General features: G+C 38.9%; 1 protein-coding gene across 5 annotated transcripts in view; it reads right to left on the bottom strand.

Moving 5' to 3' along the window:
- The window catches only part of SCAMP1 (secretory carrier membrane protein 1), a 151,560-nt gene that overhangs the window by 107,543 nt on the left and 23,385 nt on the right, over window positions 1-20,632 (bottom strand). For 3 of the 5 annotated variants that reach the window (XM_070377255.1, XM_005899713.2, XM_005899715.3), the window contains exon 2: window positions 12,702-12,779. The exons of the other annotated variants lie outside the window; for them this stretch is intronic. Coding sequence is in view for 2 of the 3 variants with exons in the window: in XM_005899713.2 (XP_005899775.1) it covers window positions 12,702-12,779 (78 nt within the window). In the remaining variant the exon portion in view is untranslated. The remainder of the gene's footprint in view (window positions 1-12,701; window positions 12,780-20,632) is intronic. 5 annotated transcript variants of the gene reach the window in all.

Raw genomic sequence — 20,632 nt, 5'->3', positions numbered from 1 at the left:
ACTTCTCTATCCAACTCTGTGAATCACCAGTGTGTTCCGGATGGTGGAGAACACTTAGGGAACTGATTACTGGCTGGATCTGTCTCTCTCCTTTTGATTCCCCCCTTTTATCCTCCTGGCCACCTCTGTCTCCTTCCTCCCTCTTCTCTTCTTTGTATAACTCTGTGAACATCTCTGAGTGGTCCAGACTGTGCAGTGCACATAAGGAAGTGATTACTGGCTAGCTTGCTCTCTCCCCTTCTGATTCCACCTCATCTCATTTGGGTCACCTCTAACTCCCTCCTCCCTCTTCTCTTCTCCATGTAACTCTGTGAATCTCTCTGGGTGTCCCTCACTGTGGAGAAACTTTTCATCTTTAACCTAGATGTTTTATCAATGGTGCTGTATAGAAGGAGAACTCTTAAGACTACTGTAAAAATAAGACTGAAAACCAGAAGCAGGAGGCTTAAGTCCAAATCCTGAGAACAGCAGAGAACTCCTGACTCCAGGGAACATTAATCGACAGGAGCTCATCAAATGCCTCCATATCTACACTGAAACCAAGCACCACACAAGGGCCAACAAGTTCCAGAGCAAGACATACCATGCAAATTCTCCAGCAACACAGGAACACAGCCCTGAGCTTCAATTACTCCAAAACCACTGACATCTCATAACTCATTACTGGACACTTCATTGCACTCCAGAGAGAAGAAATCCAGCTCAACCCACCAGAACACCAACACAAGCTTCCCTAACCAAGAAACCTTTACAAGCCACCCGTACAACCCCACCCACAGAGAGGAAACTCCACAATAAAGAGAACTCCACAAACTGCCAGAATACAGAAAGGCCACCCCAAACTCGGCAATATAAACAAAATGAAGAGACAGAGGAATACCCAGCAGGTAAAGGAACAGGATAAATGCCCACCAAACCAAACAAAAGAGGAAGAGATAGGGAATCTACCTGATAAAGAATTCTGAATAATGATAGTGAAAATGATCCAAAAAATTGAAATCCAAATGGAATCACAGATAAATAGCCTGGAGACAAGGATTGAGAAGATGCAAGAAAGGTTTAACAAGGACCTAGAAGAAATAAAAAAAGAGTCAATATATAATGAATAATGCAATAAATGAGATCAAAAACACTCTGGAGGCAAAAATAGTACAATAACAGAGGCAGAAGGTAGGATTAGTGAAGTAGAAGATAGAATGGTAGAAATAAATGAATCAGAGAGGAAAAAAGAAAAACGAATTAAAAGAAATGAGGACAATCTCAGAGACCTCGAGGACAATATTAAACACCCCAACATTTGAATCATAGGAGTCCCAGAAGAAGAAGACAAAAAGAAAGAAAATACTTGAGGAGATAATCATTGAAAACTTCCCTAAAATGGGGAAGGAAATAATCACCCAAGTCCAAGAAACACAGAGAGTCCCAAACAGGATAAACCCAAGGTGAAACACCCCAAGACACATATTAATCAAATTAACAAAGATCAAACACAAAGAACAAATATTAAAAGCAGCAAGGGAAGAACAACAAATAACACACAAGGGGATTCCCATAAGGATAACAGCTGATCTTTCAATAGAAACTCTTCAGGCCAGGAGGGAATGGCAAGACATACTTAAAGTGATGAAAGAAAATAACCTACAGCCCAGATTACTGTACCCAGCAAGGATCTCATTCAAATATGAAGGAGAAATCAAAAGCTTTACAGGCAAGCAAAAGCTGAGAGAATTCAGCACCACCAAACCAGCTCTCCAACAAATGATAAAGGATCTTCTCTAGACAGGAAACACAAAAAGAGTGTATAAACTCAAACCCAAAACAATAAAGTAAATGGCAATAGGATCATACTTATCAATAATTACCTTAAACATAAATGGGTTGAATGCCCCAACCAAAAGACAAAGACTGGCTGAATGGATACAAAAACAAGACCCCTACATATGTTGTCTACAAGAGACCCACATGAAAACAGGGGACACATACAGACTGAAAGTGAAGGGCTGGAAAAAGATATTCCATGCAAATAGAGACCAAAAGAAAGCAGGAGTAGCAATATTCATATCAGATAAAATAGACTATAAAACAAAGGCTGTGAAAAGAGACAAAGAAGGATACTACATAATGATCAAAAGATCAATCCAAGAAGAAGATATAACAATTATAAATATATATGCACCCAACATAGAAGCACCACAATATGTAAGACAAATGCTAAAAAGTATGAAAGGGAAAATTAACAATAACACAATAATAGTGGGAGACTTTAATACCCCACTCACTCCTATGGATAGATCAACTAAACAGAAAATTAATAAGGAAACACAAACTTTAAATGATACAATAGACAAGTTAGACCTAATTCACATCTATAGGACATTTCACCCCAAAACAATGAATTTCACCTTTTTCTCAAGCGCACACGGAACCTTCTCCAGGATAGATCACATCCTGGGCCATAAATCTAGCCTTGGTAAATTCAAAAAAATTGAAATCATTCCAAGAATCTTTTCTGACCACAATGCAGTACGATTAGACCTCAATTACAGGAGAAAAACCATTAAAAATTCCAACATATGGAGGCTGAACAACACGCTGCTGAACAACCAAAAAATCACAGAAGAAATCAAAAAAGAAATCAAAATATGCAAAGAAACAAATGAAAATGAAAACACAACAACCCAAAACCTGTGGGATCCTGTAAAAGCAGTGCTAAGGGGAAGGTTCCTAGCAATACAGGCATACCTCAAGAAACAAGAAAAAAGTCAAATAAATAACCTAAGTCTACACCTAAAGCAACTAGAAAAGGAAGAAATGAAGAACCCCAGGGTTAGTAGAAGGAAAGAAATCTTAAAAATTAGGGCAGAAATAAATGCAAAAGAAACAAAAGAGACCATAGCACAAATCAACAAAGCCAAAGCTGGTTCTTTGAAAGGATAAATAAAATTGACAAACCATTGGCCAGACTCATCAAGAAACAAAGGGAGAAAAACCAAATCAATAAAATTAGAAATGAAAATGGAGAGATCACAACAGACAACACAGAAATACAAAGGATCATAAGAGACTACTATTAGCAATTATATGCCAATAAAATGGACAACGTGGAAGAAATAGACAAATTCTTAGAAAAGTACAACTTTCCAAAACTGAACCAGGAAGAAATAGAAAATCTTAACAGACCCATCACAAGCATGGAAATGGAAACTGTAATCAGAAATCTTCCAGCAAACAAAAGCCCAGGTCCAGACAGCTTCACAGCTGAATTCTCCCAAAAATTTAGAGAAGAGCTAACACCTATCCTACTCAAACTCTTCCAGAAAATTGCAGAGGAAGGTAAACTTCCAAACTCATTCTATGAGGCCACCATCACCCTAATACCAAAACCTGACAAAGATGCCACAAAAAAAGAAAACTACGGGCCAATATCACTGATGAACATAGATGCAAAAATCCTTAACAAAATTCTAGCAATCAGAATCCAACAACACATTAAAAAGATCATACACCGTGACCAAGTGGGCTTTATCCCAGGGATACAAGTATTCTTCAATACCGCAAATCCACCAATGTAATACACATTAACAAATTGAAAAATAAAACCCATATGATTATCTCAATAGATGCAGAGAAAACCTTTGACAAAATTCAACATCCATTTATGAAAAAAACTCTCCAGAAAGCAGGAATAGAAGGAACATACCTCAACATAATAAAAGCTATATATGACAAACCCACAGCAAACATTATCCTCAATGGTGAAAAATTGAAAGCATTTCCCTTAAAGTCAGGAACAAGACAAGGGTGCCCACTTTCACCACTACTATTCAACATAGTTTTGGAAGTTTTGGCCACAGCAATCAGAGCAGAAAAAGAAATAAAAGGAATCAAATTGGAAAAGAAGAAATAAAACTCTCACTGTTTGCAGATGACATGATCCTCTACATAGAAAACCCTAAAGACTCCACCAGAAAATTACTAGAGCTAATCAATGTCTATAGTAAAGTTGCAGGATATAAAATCAACACACAGAAATCCCTTGCATTCCTATACACTAATAATGAGAAAACAGAAAGAAAAGAAATTAAGGAAACAATTCCATTCACCATTGCAACGGAAAGAATAAAATACTTAGGAATATATCTACCTAAAGAAACTAAAGACCTATATATAGAAAACTATAAAACACTGGTGAAAAAAATCAAAGAGGACACTAATAGATGGAGAAATATACCATGTTCATGGATTGGAAGAATCCATATAGTGAAAATGAGTATACTACCCAAACAATCTATAGATTCAATGCAATCCCTATCAAGCTACCAATGGTATTTTTCACAGAGCTAGAACAAATAATTTCACAATTTGTATGGAAATACAAAAAACCTCGAATAGCCAAAGCAATCTTGAGAAAGAAGAATGGAACTGGAGGAATCAACCTGCCTGACTTCAGGCTCTACTACAAAGCCACAGTTATCAAGACAGTATGGTACTGGCACAAAGACAGAAATATAGATCAATGGAACAAAATAGAAAGCCCAGAGATAAATCCACGCACCTATGGACACCTTATCCTTGACAAAGGAGGCAAGGATATACAATGGAGAAACGACAATCTCTTTAACAAATGGTGCTGGGAAAACTGGTCAACCACTTGTAAAAGAATGAAACTAGAACACTTTCTAACACCATACACAAAAATAAACTCAAAATGGATTAAAGATCTAAACATAAGACCAGAAACTATAAAACTCCTAGAGGAGAACATAGGCAAAACACTCTCCAACATACATCACAGCAGGATCCTCTATGACCCGCCTCCCAGAATATTGGAAATAAAAGCAAAAATAAACAAGTGGGACTTAATTAAAATTAAAGCTTCTGCACAACAAAGGAAACTATAAGCAAGGTGAAAACACAGCTTTTGGAATGGGAGAAAATAATAGCAAATGAAGCAACTGACAAACAACTAATCTCAAAAATATACAAGCAACTCCTACAGCTCAATTCCAGAAAAATAAATGGCCCAATCAAAAAATGGGCCAAGGAACTAATTAGACATTTCTCCAAAGAAGACATACAGATGGCTAACAAACACATGAAAAGATGCTCAACATCACTCATTACCAGAGAAATGCAAATCAAAACCACAATGAGGTACCATTTCACACCAGTCAGAATGGCTGCTATCCAAAAGTCTACAAGCAATAAATGCTGGAGAGGGTGTGGAGAAAAGGGAACCCTCTTACACTGTTGGTGGGAATGCAAACTAGTACAGCCACTATGGAGAACAGTGTGCAGATTCCTTAAAAAACTGGAAATAGAACTGCCTTATGACCCAGCAATCCCACTGCTGGGCATACACACTGAGGAAACCGGAATTGAAAGAGACACGTGTACCCCAATGTCCATCACAGCACTGTTTATAATAGGCAGGACATGGAAGCAATCTAGATGTCCATCAGCAGATGAATGGATAAGAAAGCTGTGGTACATATACACAATGGAGTATTACTAAGCCATTAAAAAGAATACATTTGAATCAGTTCTAATGAGGTGGATGAAACTGGAGCTTATTATACAGAGTGAAGTAAGCCAGAAAGAAAAACACCAATACAGTATACTAATACATATATATGGAATTTAGAAAGATGGTAATGATAACCCTGTATGTGAGACAGCAAAAGAGACACAGATGTATAGAACAGTCTTTTGGACTCTGTGGGAGAGGGAGAGGGTAGGATGATTTGGGAGAATGGCATTGAAACATGTTTAATATCATATAAGAAACGAATTGCCAGTCCAGGTTCAATGCAGGATACAGGATGCTTGGGGTTGGTGCACTGGGATGACCCAGAGGGATGGTACGGGGAGGGAGTTGGGAGGGGGGTTCAGGATGGGGAACACGTGCACACCCGTGGCGGATTCATGTTGATGTATGGCAAAATCAATACAATATTGTAAAGTAATTAGCCTCCAATTAAAATAAACAAATTTAAATTAAAAATAAATAAATAAAATAAGCCAGTAGCAGAACAAATAGACTAAAAAAAAAAAAAGAGTAATAGTGAACCAAGAAGAAAACAAGAAAATGGGGAAAAAAATAGAGAAATAAGAGGCAATAATTCAGGGATCAGTAGATGATACCCACAATAAGTCCTGGGATCCAATTATAATCTGATGACATGAGATTCAAATGATGACATGAAATATTTTTGACAGAAAGGAGGAAGACTGTCTAGAAGTAGCAACTAGAAATCAAGACAACATATACCCAAATTTTATGCCAGTTGTCTGAGCAGCTGGTTTTTGAGAAGGTTACAGGGGAAGCAGTGTCCTCATAGAAAGGCCAGGGCAAAGGACAAAACATTCAGAGAAAAACATAAAGATATAGGGGATTTTGGTGAAATTGGACTCTGACTTCCAGAGAGCACAAGTAAAGTTCTAGGAATTAAGGAAACAGAAGGGTTCAGAATCAGTAATGTGCAAAAGCATCATGAGGATTAAAATCCAAGAGATGTAAGAGTCTAGGGCCTCCTGTAGAGAATGACATAAACGGGAATCAAGGACATAGTGAGATTGGTCCTGATAAACTTAGAGTAGTCAAGTGTGGAGGGCAGGGAGGGAAAAGTGTTCTGGAGGCTCCGTCTAAATAGGGATGAAGAGATATGAAGTAATACAGTCTTAACCCTAAAGTACCATCTTATTCCCAGTGTGGCACACAAAACTAGGATGAACCTCAATGATTCTCCCCTCCTCGTGTTCATGTCTTAATATAATACCCTCTCCTTGAGTGTATGTATGACCTGTGATATGCTTCTAATCAACAAAATATGGTAACAATGACAGGGTATCATTCCCTTGATTACATTATATAATGCTATGCTATGCTATGCTAAGTCACTTCAGTCGTGTCCGACTCTGTGTGACCCCATAGACGGCAGCCACCAGGCTCCCCCGTCCCTGGGATTCTCCAGGCAAGAATACTGGAGTGGGTTGCCATTTCCTTCTCCAATGCGTGAAAGTGAAAAGTGAAAGCGAAGTTGCTCAGTCATGTCCGACTCTTAGTGACCCTATGGACTGCAGCCTACCAGGCGCCTCCATCCATGGGATTTTCCAGGCAAAAGTACTAGAGTGGGGTGCCATTGCCTTCTCCAACATTATATAATAGAGGTACTCTATTTTAGTACAACAGTGTGAGAAACTCTGCAGACTCTCTGAAATGAGTAGCCATGATGGGGAAACCCCTGTGGCAAGAAACCATGCAGCCTCTAGGAACTGTGGACAGCATCAATAGCCTGAGGGTGGTCTCCAGCTGATAGCCAGCCAACAGCTGGGGCCCCTAGTCATACAACCACAAGGATATTAATTCTGCCAACAACCTGAATGAGCGTGGAAACGATCTTTCCCATCAAGCCTTTGGATGAGAATGGAGCCCAGACAACACCTTGATCACAACCGTGTGAAACCCTGAACAAATGACCCAGTTAAGCTGTGTCCAAACTCCTGACCTATAGACATGATAAAATAATAAATGTGTGCTTTTTCAAGCTGCTAAGTCTGTAGTAATTTGTTACATAACAGTAGAAAATGAATATATCTACTATGAGAGATTCATCTTGACCCATTAAAGGAGGTGAGCATAGTCTAGGGGAGCCAGGCTTATGAGCACACAGTATCTCTTTACTCCAGTCAATGACTAGAGGAAGTAGTCTCAATGGGTTGTGAGTTAGAAAGTAGATGACTTTAGCTGGAGCAAACAGCACATTAGAAGATAAGATTTAAAAGACAGTCAAGGGGAGAAGTCTGATGAGACTTTCTACTTTCTGCTCAATTTCTCTACAAACCTAAAACTGCTCTAAAAGATAAAGTAATAAATTTTTTTTTAAAAAAAGATACTGTGCTTAGTCGCTCAGTGGTTTCCAACTCTTTGAGATCCCATGGACTGCAGACCACTAGGCTCCTCTGTCCATGGGAATTCTCCAGGCAAGAATACTGGAGTGGGTTGCCACACCATCCTCTTCTTCACAACCCAGGGATCGAACCCAGATCTCCCACATTGCAGGCGGTTTCTTTACCGTCTGAGCCACCAGGGAAGCCCAAGAATACTGGAGTTGGTAGCCTATCCCTTCTCCAGGGTATCTTCCCAACCTAGGAATTGAACCAGGGTCTCCTGCATTGCAAGCAGATTCTTTACCAGCTGAGCTACCAGGGAAGCAAAAAATGTACTTGGCATTCGTTATTCTTAACCCCATGAACTGTAGCCTGCCAGGCTCCTCTGTCCATGTAATCCTCCAGGGAAGAATACTGGAGTGGGTAGCCTTTTCCCTTCTCCAGGGGATCTTTCCAACCCAGGGATCAAACCTGGGTCTCCCGTATGACACATTTCTAAGGAGTGAAGACCTAATCCGAACTTGGCCTTAAAAAAATAATTCTAGTCACAGCCAGAAAAAAAAAGATTTGAAGAAGAGAAACTAGAGACAGGTAAGTAGATAGGCCATTGTATTATCTCACATGAGTACCTGAATTAGGACAGTTTAGTAGGAACGAAAAGGACAGACACATAATCTCTCCTGGAGGTATAAATGACAGGATGTGGCTACTGATTAGATGTAGGATACGAAGCTGTTTGAGACAAAGACGACTCAGGTGCTTCCAGCCGATGACACTAGAAGGCAATAGTTAACATTAAATGAGACTAAAAACAAAGAAGGTTTCTGAAGGGACAGATTATGAGCTCCAACAAAGACAAGAAGCAAAGGAGAAAGAAAAAAAAATTTACAGAAATGTATGCCAAAAGAAAATGAAAAGTTATTACAGTACAGAAATTGCTTTTGCAGTATTAAAAATAGGTAAAAATACTATGTACTAACCAGTCAGTTCCTGGAGCTAAAATCTTAATCCATTATCAAAAGAAAAGTTGACATTAGAAATTATTTAACTCAAATCTTCCTCTCTAGTTCCACTGTTACACATTTGGGGAAAAAAAAAATGCACAAACAGATAGCTAAAGGGAAGTTGTGTATAGAGCAGGTGCTCTGCGACAAGCGAGAGCGGTGGGATCTGGTGGGAGGTGGAAGGGAGGTTCTACGCGCAAGAGGGAGGGGACATGTGGATATCTATGGCCGAGTCATGTAGACGTATGGCAGAAACCAACACAACATTGTAAAGCAATTATCATTCAATTAAAAATAAAAATTTTTAAAAATGCCCAAAGAGGTTAGATGGCTTCCTAAAGGTAGCAACTAATTAGTGGTAGGGACTAGACTAGAATCCAGGTCTTATGATTCTCAGTCTACTCCATGTCCTGAACTGACTTAGAGGCAGTTCCTATTTACATAAATCAATTATCTATGTCCTTTACGGTCATAAATGACCGCCTAAGCATGCTAGTACTTGGAATTTTCTTCTCTTGGTTCTTCTGCAGATCTTGCTGCTTTATGTGACAGAAATCATAAATACCAACAACCAGCAGAACAGGAAAGAAACGAAACAGCCTATTCCTGAAGGAAAACAGCATGACAGTAAACGAGGCCATGAGAAGCGTCACTGAAGATTTTACCAACAGTACCACACTTCCTCCATACACACAGACAGGGCTGTCTCCGTACTCCTACGCTTCAATACTTGCCAGAAAAAGTCCTGTCTGAAGCCATGAATGCCATCACCAGTGGCTGAAGCTTGTTGAGAATCAAGTTGCAACAGGCATTTTAAACTGTTGCCTAATTTAAAAGGAAAACATTCCCCCTAAATATGTAACAATTCTCAAGGATGAACTAATTCTTCTAGTAATTTATATATTAAGTTTTAGAGGGTAAGCCAGGGAACCCATCATGCTCAACATAATACCAGAGGTAAACTGCATTTTGAGTTCAAACAAAAAAATTATTTCATAACCAAAGACTATCTTCTACTTCATAGCACATCTCAATTCAGACTACCACATTTACAGTATCCTGCCAACCCTCAGTCTAAAAATTACATGGTATTTTATGAATTAATATATAAATTATTAAAATTATTTAGATATTTGTTACTTTCCTTAAAATTTCCACTCAAACAGAAAATTAAATATAAAAGGAAACCTAAAAAGAAAAATAAGAAAGAAAGGAACTTTCTAAAGTCTTAACAAAGCTATACACTAATTCTGCTAAAGGATCTTCCTACTAGACCTCAAGTAGTTCACCACACCCTTATGCAACAATCTAGAAGATTGCTTCACTGTCACAAATATTTTTCTACGACAAATATGGATAACAACAATCCACTAAAATAGAATTTGGAGTTCTAAAATATCACTTAATCCAATTATCCAAGTACACCTGCTCTGTCTTAGAAAATAGTCACAGCTGCAGAAAAGGAGGGGAAACAAATTTCTAAAATCATACCTTATGAAACAAAAGAACTCTGAAATTTTAAATTATTTTACCTGTGTTTTCCCCAATGTAAAAAGTTCAGTGCAAAATGCATCAGTGCTCTTACATCAATAATTTTCCTGGTTCTGACACTGTATCATTGCTCATAAAATCTAAGAGAAGTTTCATTGTAAGTTGGCTGTTCATTATTGCCTAGCTATTCTTTCAGAAAATCTTTCCTTGACTGTAAAGTCTCAAACATTTAAAATCATAATTTATATTTTTTTTCCTGGATATATCTTCTTTGTGTAATTTTTTAAAATCCCAATTAGGTGAGAAAATTTCCATGACCAAGACTATACCTGCTATTTCTTAGGCTGCTGCTGCTGCTGCTAAGTCGCTTCAGTCATATCCAACTCTGTGCGACCCCATAGACGGCAGCCCACCAGGCTCCCCCGTCCCTGGGATTCTCCAGGCAAGAACACTGGAGTGGGTTGCCATTTCCTTCTCCAATGCATGAAAGTGAAAAGTGAAAGTCAAGTCGCTCAGTCGTGTCCGACTCTTCTCGACCCCATGGACTGCAGCCCACCAGGCTCCTCCATCCATGGGATTTTCCAGGCAAGAGCACTGGAGTGGGGTGCCATTGCCTTCTTAGGCATCTGCCTCTAAAGACAGCAGGAGCAAAATGGAAAAGGCAAAAGCTTTACAAAAAAAAAAAGATGAGTTACGTAAACCAGTTCTGCCACTTACTAACTAGATGACTTGTGTTTCAGTTTCTTTATCAGTGAAAGGAAACAGAAAATATCTGTGTTCAATGTTGTCATAAGAATTTGATAATACAGGTAAAAGCAGAGGGCACAAAGTAGACAACTTGTTGAAGAACACTACTATTAACATTACCACAAAGAATAATCTAAAACTACTACTGTAAAAAGGTTAAACATATTTATTGCTAGTAAAATCTTCCCAAAAAGTATATAAAAATCTCTCTTTATTCATCACCAGCAAACTTTAACAGTCAATCAAATCTCTACCCTCCAGAAATCATGTTAGAAGAATTACATATAGTGGAATAAAATATACCAGGCTCTTTTTCTTCCTTTCAACTCCTACCAAGTTGCAATCTCGTACTTTTTCACAGTTTTCTATAAGGCTGTGCCATATGACATTGCTATCTTTACATGTCAACACTGGTCAACTTGTTGGTCATTTCACAGGGTTCAATATGCAACTGACATGCTCAGTGAAAACTTAATGATCTCAGCCTGGGTTGCAGTTGCTAAACAGAGGCTGTTAAAATAAATGAGGACTTCGAAATACAGTGAAATTTAAAAGTTCACCCTTATTTTAGGGCTTTTATCTTGCACAAACTTCTTCCTAAAACTAAAAAGTTAATAAACCATGAAGATATTTCCAAGCAAAACCCTATATGATCTTCCAGGATTATTTTCTAGATTATGAAAAATATGATCTTCAGGAAGAGATGATCAATTAAGCATCCTTATGCTGACATGTAAATGCAAGCACGGAACTGAAGAACTTCAATATCTTTAATATCAGGATGACTAAAATTTCAGGAGCTAACAATGTTTAAAACTAAGGGCCTCATGAGTGTGATATTTAAGCTAAAGGCTCAAATACAGGAGACAAAATTATTTGCCAGAGAATTTTTGAGAGAGAATTCTCAACCTATCTTCAGTAGTCCTCAAAACTGGCTCACAATAAAATTATCTAAAGGATGAAAGGAAAAACAAAAAGCTGCCTTATGAGGGATTAGGGCCCTAACAGACACTGTAATAAAGTTGCCCAGCTGCTTTTAACATGCATTAAAGGTAGAGAACCCCGTCCTTGAGGGATTTGTCCATACTCCTTCATTTTATAAACCAAGACTTCATTTTGAGAAGATTATGTTTCTAGGCCGGATAAAGTTCCAGAGATTCTAGTCGACCAGAGGAGAAGGCTAGTCTTATTCAGAATCACCTAATTCAGATGACAATCATACAAATATTAATGGTACAGTTCTGTACAAACATCTCTGTAAGAAAACATCACCCTGTATTACCATGAAAACAACATGGATAGCAAAAAATCTCCCCTGTTTAAAAAAACTGTAGCAATATAACATATTAGAGGGGTTATTAGCAATTTGTAGAACCATCATGGTATTTTCAATTACTTGGAATATTCCTTTTTTTTAAAAAAGAGAACTTGCTAAATTCTAAATAAAACACTAACAGCTTGTTTTATATAAATTTAACAATCAACTTAAAAGAAACCATAACTGAGATATAAATCCCATTTAATTTCCATTTTAATATTTAAAAGTAGTCCAATTAAGAATAGTCTTACTGTTCTAGAATCTGAGAATGGATTGTATTCATCAAGTCCTGGTGGGACATTTCTTGTCACCTGTGTAACTGATGGGTCCTGGAATAAAATTCAAAGGAGAAAAAAAGGTTACTTATCCTTTAAGATACATTAATATTTACAAAGCATTTGCTTTATCTGTATGTTTGGTCACCCAGCTAAGCTAACAGAGGAAAATAAAGAAGATTATCAGATTTACTCAGTCCCATTTCCACAAAGTTGAAATTTAAACCCACAGCCCTCACACCCTCAAAGAAAAAGAAATGAAAACTAGGTTAGATGCAAATCAACTGCTATTATTTAAAGAACAAAAATAGACCACCTCTTAACAGTTGTGTGGAACCAATTGCATCTTAGCAAATCTTGAGTAAATCCATCCCTTCCTTTGGGCTCCACAAAGAGTTCATGTCCCCCTTTTCTTGAAAACAATGTCTTCAGTGTTCCCTACTGCAGATTTAAGTACCACAGTACAAATCAGTGTCACATACAGGCAACACCTAGAGTACTCAAGATTAAGCCCCTCTTACTCCTTTTATTCTACAAAGTGTTTCTCTATGACTGTAGTTTATACTGTTCCACATGATCCTAGACTGCCTCCCTTTTCCAAGTATTATCACCACACTATCCCAACTTTTCAAATCTTAATATTAGGCTTTCATATAAATAACTGAATCACAAAATCCTAGTTATTCTATTTCTCTTGATTGTGAAATGTAAGATACTAATATAATGAACATCTCAACAAAACTGACTACATAATTAACATGAAAGGCAAATGCAAACCATAATGTACAGCCTCATCAGCCTTTACATCACGTTAGTTAAACTTTCGCATTCATCAGAATCAAATGAAACACACACTGCTGCACCCTACTCCCAGAGTTTCTGACTCAATATGTCTGGGGTGGGACCTGAGAATCTGCAGTTCTAACAAATTCCCAGGTGAAGCTGCTGGTGGGGACCACCGCTCCCTTGTCTACACTGTTCCTTCTCTAATCCATCTTCCTCAACAAAGCCAAAATTACCTTTCAAAAATGTAAAGCTGATCTTCTCATTCCCCTCCTCCAATCCCTCCGCTCTGCCCCTTATCCATTTCAGACTTTTAGAGACTCTCAACTATAAAATACAGCTTCCTCAAAATGAGACACAAGGCTTCTGACTATCTGAACTAGCCCCTGCCTACCTTCCAGCTTTATCAACTCTTACAACCATTCTCACCTTGCCAATCCTTTTCCCTTAACCAAACAAAACAAGCTACTGCATAAAAAGCCTCACACTTGGCAATAAGCAAGTGGTAAAGATAAATTAAAAGTACAGCACAAATGAAAAGTAAAGGCTTTAGGATTGCTCAACAATAAAATGGGAAGGAGGAAATGAAATCCCTCTAATTCTCAGGGTTTCCCCCCCAAGTTTATTTAAAAAATGACTAGAAAGATTATCAAGAGTGGATGTATGCTTCGGGGGGTGGAATTAAGAAAAAAAGAAACATGAATATTCTGATACAATTTTTGATCAAGTTGACATTGCTGTGCTTAAAATTTGGAAGTGGGTTCAGGGTCAAAAAGTGGAGACCTAGTGAATCTGGATGGTCCAGCTGCAGTCATGAGGCCCAGCCCACCACCATCCACCACAAAACCAGGTGACCTGAGTCCTCAGACACCATGTGCTTCCTTGGCATTGCTTCCTCATGCAGTAATACTCTTCCAGGCACAGTCAGCCTGGCAATCTCCTCCTCTTCCTTAAAGACTCAACCCAAAGACTACCTCATATGCTAACCAGTAATCTTCCTGATACCTGCCTAATAACCCAGTCACTCCATCGCAATATCAATGTTTCCACATAACTTGGTATTTACCTCCATGAGCATTTATTTCACTGAACCATGATGAACTTCAGGCAAGTCTTTTTTCCCCAAATTAGACTGTGACATCTTTGAATACAAGAAATCAGTAAACAGGTTTTTATGATGCTGTGAAAGTGCTACACTCAATATGCCAGCAAATTTGGAAAACTCAGCAGCAGCCACAGGACTGGAAAAGGTCAGTTTTCATTCCAATCCCGAAGAAAGGCAATGCCAAAGAATGCTCAAACTACCGCACAATTGCACTCATCTCACACGCTAGCAAAGTAATGCTCAAAGTTCTCCAAGCCAGGCTTCAGCAATATGTGATCCATGAACTTCCAGATGGTCAAGCTGGTTTTAGAAAAGGCAGAGGAACCAGAGATCAAATTGCCAACATCCGCTGGATCACGGAAAAAGCAAAAGAGTTCCAGAAAAACATCTATTTCTGCTTTATTGACTATGCCAAAGCCTTTGACTGTGTGGATCACAAGAAACTGTGGAAAATTCTGAAAGAGTTGGGAATACCAGACTACCTGACCTGCTTCTTGAGAAACCTGTACGCAGGTCAGGAAGCAACAGTTAGAACTGGACACGGAACAACTGACTGGTTCCAAATAGGAAAAGGAGTACGTCAAGGCTGTATATTGTCATCCTGCTTATTTAACTTATATGCAGAGTACATCATGAGAAACGCTGGGCTGGATGAAGCACAAGCTGGAATCAAGACTGCTGGGAGAAATATCAATAACTTCAGATATGCAGATGACACCACCCTTATGGCAGAAGGTGAAGAGGAACTAAAGAGCCTCTTGAAAGTGAAAGAGGAGAGTGAAAAAGTTGGCTTAAAGCTCAATATTCAGAAAACTAAGATCATGGCATCCAGTCCCATCACTTCATGGCAAATAGATGGGGAAACAGTGGAAACAGTGGCTGACTTTATTTTGGGGGGCTCCAAAATCACTGCAGATGGTGAATGCAGCCATGAAATTAAAAGACACTTACTCCTTGGAAGGAAAGTTATGACCAACCTAGACAGCATGTTCTTCAGTATTAAAAAGCAGAGACATTACTTTGCCAACAAAGGTCTGTCTAGTCAAGGCTATAGTTTTTTCAGTAGTCATGTATGGATGTGAGAGTTGGAGTATAAAGAAAGCTGAGTGCTGAAGAATTGATGCTTTTGAACTGTGGTGCTGGAGAAGACTCTTGAGAGTCCCTTGGACTGCAAGGAGATCCAACCAGTCAGTCCTAAAGGAGATCAGTCCTGGGTGTTCATTGGAAGGACTGATGCTGAAGCTGAAACTCCAATACGTTGGCCACCTGATGTGAAGAATCAACTCACTGGAAAAGACCCTGATGCTGGGAAAGACTGAAGGCGGGAGGAAAAGGGGACAACAGAGGATGAGATGGTTGGATGGCATCACCGACATGATGGAGATGAGTTTGAGTAGGCTCCGGGAGTTGGTGATGGACAGGGAAGCCTGGCGGGCTGCAGTCCATGGGGTCGCAAAGAGTCGGACACAACTGAGCGACTGAACTGACTGGGAGAGTGCACCTTCACTGAATTTCAACTGATTTCCTCCATCATGCTTCACGTTGGACCTTCTCAATCACTGCCACATATAACCTCACCGGAAGATTAAAACCTGGCAAGAAAATACTTTCACCTTCAGCTAGTCATAGGGACATTAAATCAGTAACAGTTTCTTTGGGACCTCCCTGGCGGTAAGGCTCCACACTTTCACCACAGCGGGTACAGGTTCAGTCCCGGGTTGTGGAAGTAAGATCCCACATGCCACACGGTGCGGCCAAAAATAATGGTAATAGTTTCTTCAATACACATTTCTTGTGAGTAATCAACCTCAGTGTCTTTTCAGTATATATATCATCCTCAAGCTAAATAATAGTCTAAAAACACAAAAGACTCCAGGGATGATTGTGTATAACACACATTATGTATGCACTTACTATATCTGCTAACACTTAATAAGTTTGGGTTTCCTTTTTTTTTTTTTTTTTTAATTAGTATACATGTGTTCCCCAACCTGAACCCTCCTCCCTCCTCCCTCCCCACACCATCCCTCTGGGTCGTCCCAGTGCACCAGCCCCAAGCATCCAGCATCGTGTATTGAACCTGGACTGGCATCTCGTTTCATACATGACGTTTCACATGTTTCAATGCCATTCTCCCAAATCTTCCCACCCTCTCCCTCTCCCACAGAGTCCATAAGACTGTTCTGTTTGGGTTTCCTGATTAACACTCAAAAGTTTCTGTATCTTAGGTACTTGTTTAAAAGCAGAAAGAGGACTCATCCAGGATTTGGAAACTCAGTTCACTGGAAATGAACTGAATGCAGTTTGCCTCTGCATACTTAAGCAAGTCACCTAAACTCTCGTCTCATACATAAAATAGGAGAAATATGATATATGATCGCCCTGGTCAGTTGAAGCTCTGAAATGTTATGCTAGACTTTAAGTCTTGGTTGTTTGGAAAGCTAACTGCCTATATTTAACCCTCCCCACCCTACTAGTGAAAAGATGTAAGCACTAAACAAGGCACTTCACATTTCAATGTGACTCAGTTTTCTCATCAGTAAGACGTATCACATAGTTCATGAACTACTGCGTGTAAAATGACTGATACAGTCCCTGCACATGGACAACACCTGAGTGACAGCTTAGGCTGTTATCATTATTACCAATAAGAAAAGAAGAGTCAAATAAAAAAGTGCTCCATCTTTTATTAACTGTGGTATCAAGAAAGTAAGTAAAGAGCGTCCTATGTAATGAATAGGCCAAAAACCGTCCACAGCCACCTTCTGAGGAAAGCAGAAGGTGGAGTCCTCCACCCAGTCACTATGCCATGTGCCCCCAGTAGCTTAGCGGCATGCCAAAGGACGAAGAATTGGCCTCTGTGCCAATGGCAGCCACTTTTAGAACCAGACATGAGGGAGCCCGGCAGACCCCTACAGAAGTGATTCTGCTTGGATACTAACTAATCAATTCAATGAGGGCTTGTCTGTTGAGGCACTTGAATGAGACATAAAGACGGTATTAGCAGGAGAAGCTGACACTAGTCACAGTATAACGACAGACAGAAGCAAAGTCATAAGAAGGTGACCAGAAAAAGGGGAGTCAGGTTCAGCAGCCAAGGGGAATGGCATTTACTTGAGTTGCCAATGAGCCACTAAAGCAAAAATGTGGCAACAGAACTGCTGTTCTTCTAGCTGATGAGGAATGACTGGTGTTAGAGAAGTCTTCACACATTCCTACAGACCCCCAGGAAGACCACAGGAAGAAGAAAAAAGGAAGATACCTCAGAGAGGCAGAAGAGACAAAAAAGTCTGGCAGAGATCAGCTTCCTAACTTCACTCAAATCCGTGAAGCTCAATTCTTGTATGTCTTTTAACTACTGATTTTGTGTGAAAAGGGTTTCCACGGGTTGGCAGGAGGGAGGTCAAGGGCAGGGACTGTGGATTGAGGAGACACCATGTGAGCTCCCAGAAACTGTGTCATCCCAACAGCAGACACTGACTGTGTTGGGCCTCCTTCCCTCAGAATCCAAACAAAAATCCTCCATCACCTGAGGTAACCTGAGCATGTCTCCATGCCTTAAAACCAGCACAGGTGGAACCAATGCTCTTGGCCATTTTGTGTTCTATTAAAACTTTACATAAAAACAGTTTACTTTCATTAAGATTTTATATTTAAATAAAATCTTCTGAGTGAGAAAGTTTTAAATAAGTATTACCATTTACTGATGCCAAGTATACATTCTGGTCTCAAACATACTTATTGATCCAAACTGCTGCTAAATCACTTTTTTTTAATTGAAGTTGATTCACAATGTTGTGTCAACTTCTGTAGAGCAAAGTGATCTAGTTACACACACATATGTATATTCTTTTCCACCATGGTTTAGCATAGGATTTAGTTTCCAGTGCTATACAGTAGAACCTTGTTGTTTATCCATTCCATATTTAATAGAAAAGACCCTGATGCTGGAGAAGACTGGAAGCGAAAGAGAAGGGGGTGGCAGAGGATGAGATGGTTAGCTAGCAGCACCAACTCAACAGACATGAACCTGAGCAGACTCTAGCAGACGCTGAAGGGCAGGGCAGTCTGGCTGTGCTGCAATCCAGAGTCATACAGAGCTGGACACAACTTAGCGACTGAACAACAAATACAACAGCTTACGTCTGCTAACCCCAATCTCCCACTCCATCCCTCTCCCAACCCCCACCCCCTTGGCAACCACAAGTCAGCTCTCTCTCACTTCTTATTTTAATTCTAATTTCACCTTTTCTCTCCCTTCTAAGGAGATGGAGGAGAATACAACTCTAGTCTTTAATTTATCCTTTGATTTTCTTAGTGACAGATATTTCCCACAGTTGTAAAGTTTAAGGCAACTTGACAAAACCTATGCAAAAAAAAAATATATCTTTATATACAAGTTTCATCTCTTCCCATCTTTTCTCTGGATTACCCTATCACTTATCCTTTTCTCTCATATGTTCATCTTCTTCTTCTCAACAGGACACCTCACATCTACACTTTAAGTCTCAATCATCTTTAAAATGCACACAAGCAAAGAAAAACAAAACCATTTCTTCAATCACCCTCAAGCTACTACTATAAGCCCCCTTCTTTCTATCTTATCTCCCACCCACACACCCTCCCATCAGGGGCTGTAAACTGCAATAGCCTTCCCACTATCTCTCCGCCTTGTCATACCTTCTCCAATCTCTTCACAGTGAACCAAGAGGAGCTTCTCAAAATACAAACTTGCTCATGTCACACCTACAGATTTTATGAATGTGAAGAGAACAAATGTATACTAAATTCGGTTTACTCTCTCAATCATCTAAGAGCATATTTTAGGCCTATGAAAACTTACAAGTCTTTGGGAATGAAAAATGAATAACTGGTGAAATCATTTATGGGACAGAGATTGCAAATATGGGTAAATTTTCACCATCCACATAAGTGACTGCTACAACATAAAGACAAGCTTTAAACCAGCGATAACTATTGACGTTCTATCACACACAGCTAAAGCCCACTATTGTTGTAATATTACATTTTATTTACCTAGACCTATGTCATATAATGTAGTGGCCACTAGCCACATGTATCTCTTGAAATGTATCTAGTCCAAACTGAAATGTGCTCAAAGTATAAAACACGTGATATTTCTGATTTTGAAGCACAAAACAATGTAAAATATCATTAACAATTGTTAGGTCAATTATATGTTGAAAGAGATTTTGTACATATGAAGTTAAATAAAATATATTATTAAAACTAATTCCACCTGATTTCTTCTCATATACCTTCTACAAAATTTTAAATTACACATGTGGCACAAATAATATTCCAACTGAACAGTGCTGATCTAGTCATTATAATTTATTCAAGAATGGCTAAATTTTCACTTTCATTCATTTGGGAAAATTCAATTATGTCACAAAAAGGAAAGCAATAAACTCAGATTTAAAATTAAATTTCCTTGAAGTTTTTCGAAATTATAAAAAATGGTAAGAGACCATATCAGAAGTTTCTCAAGCCAATGTTTTTATACAACACAGCAGCAGACTTCCAACATGCTTTTTCACTGTCCTCACACTTCATGAACTACCAGAAGACAATAATTTGAATATATTTAATAATTTTGAAAAAATTAATATTTACAATTCTATCAAGGAAACCTATGGGAAACTGAAGAAGGCTAAAGCAAAGACGGACTGAAGGAGCAAGAAAGAATTCATCCGGTTTAGCACAGGACTAAGAGTCGGACTCTATCTATCAGATCTAGGCCCTTAAACCTATTTCTCACTTCCGCTGTATAATCATAAGGGATTTGATTTAGGTCATACCTGAATGGTCTAGTGGTTTTCCCTACTTTCTTCAATTTAAGTCTGAATTTGGTAATAAGGAGTTCATGATCTGAGCCACAGGCAGCTCCTGGTCTTGTTTTTGTTGACTGTATAGAGCTTCTCCATCTTTGGTTGCAAAGAACATAATCAATCTGATTTCGGTGTTCACCATCTAGTGATGTCCATGTATAGAGTCT

The sequence above is a fragment of the Bos mutus genome, chromosome 10, assembly GCF_027580195.1.
Source record: "Bos mutus isolate GX-2022 chromosome 10, NWIPB_WYAK_1.1, whole genome shotgun sequence".
NCBI lineage: Eukaryota > Metazoa > Chordata > Mammalia > Artiodactyla > Bovidae > Bos > Bos mutus.
Note: the sequence above shows the minus strand (reverse complement) of the source record. Positions and strands in the feature narration are given on the sequence as shown.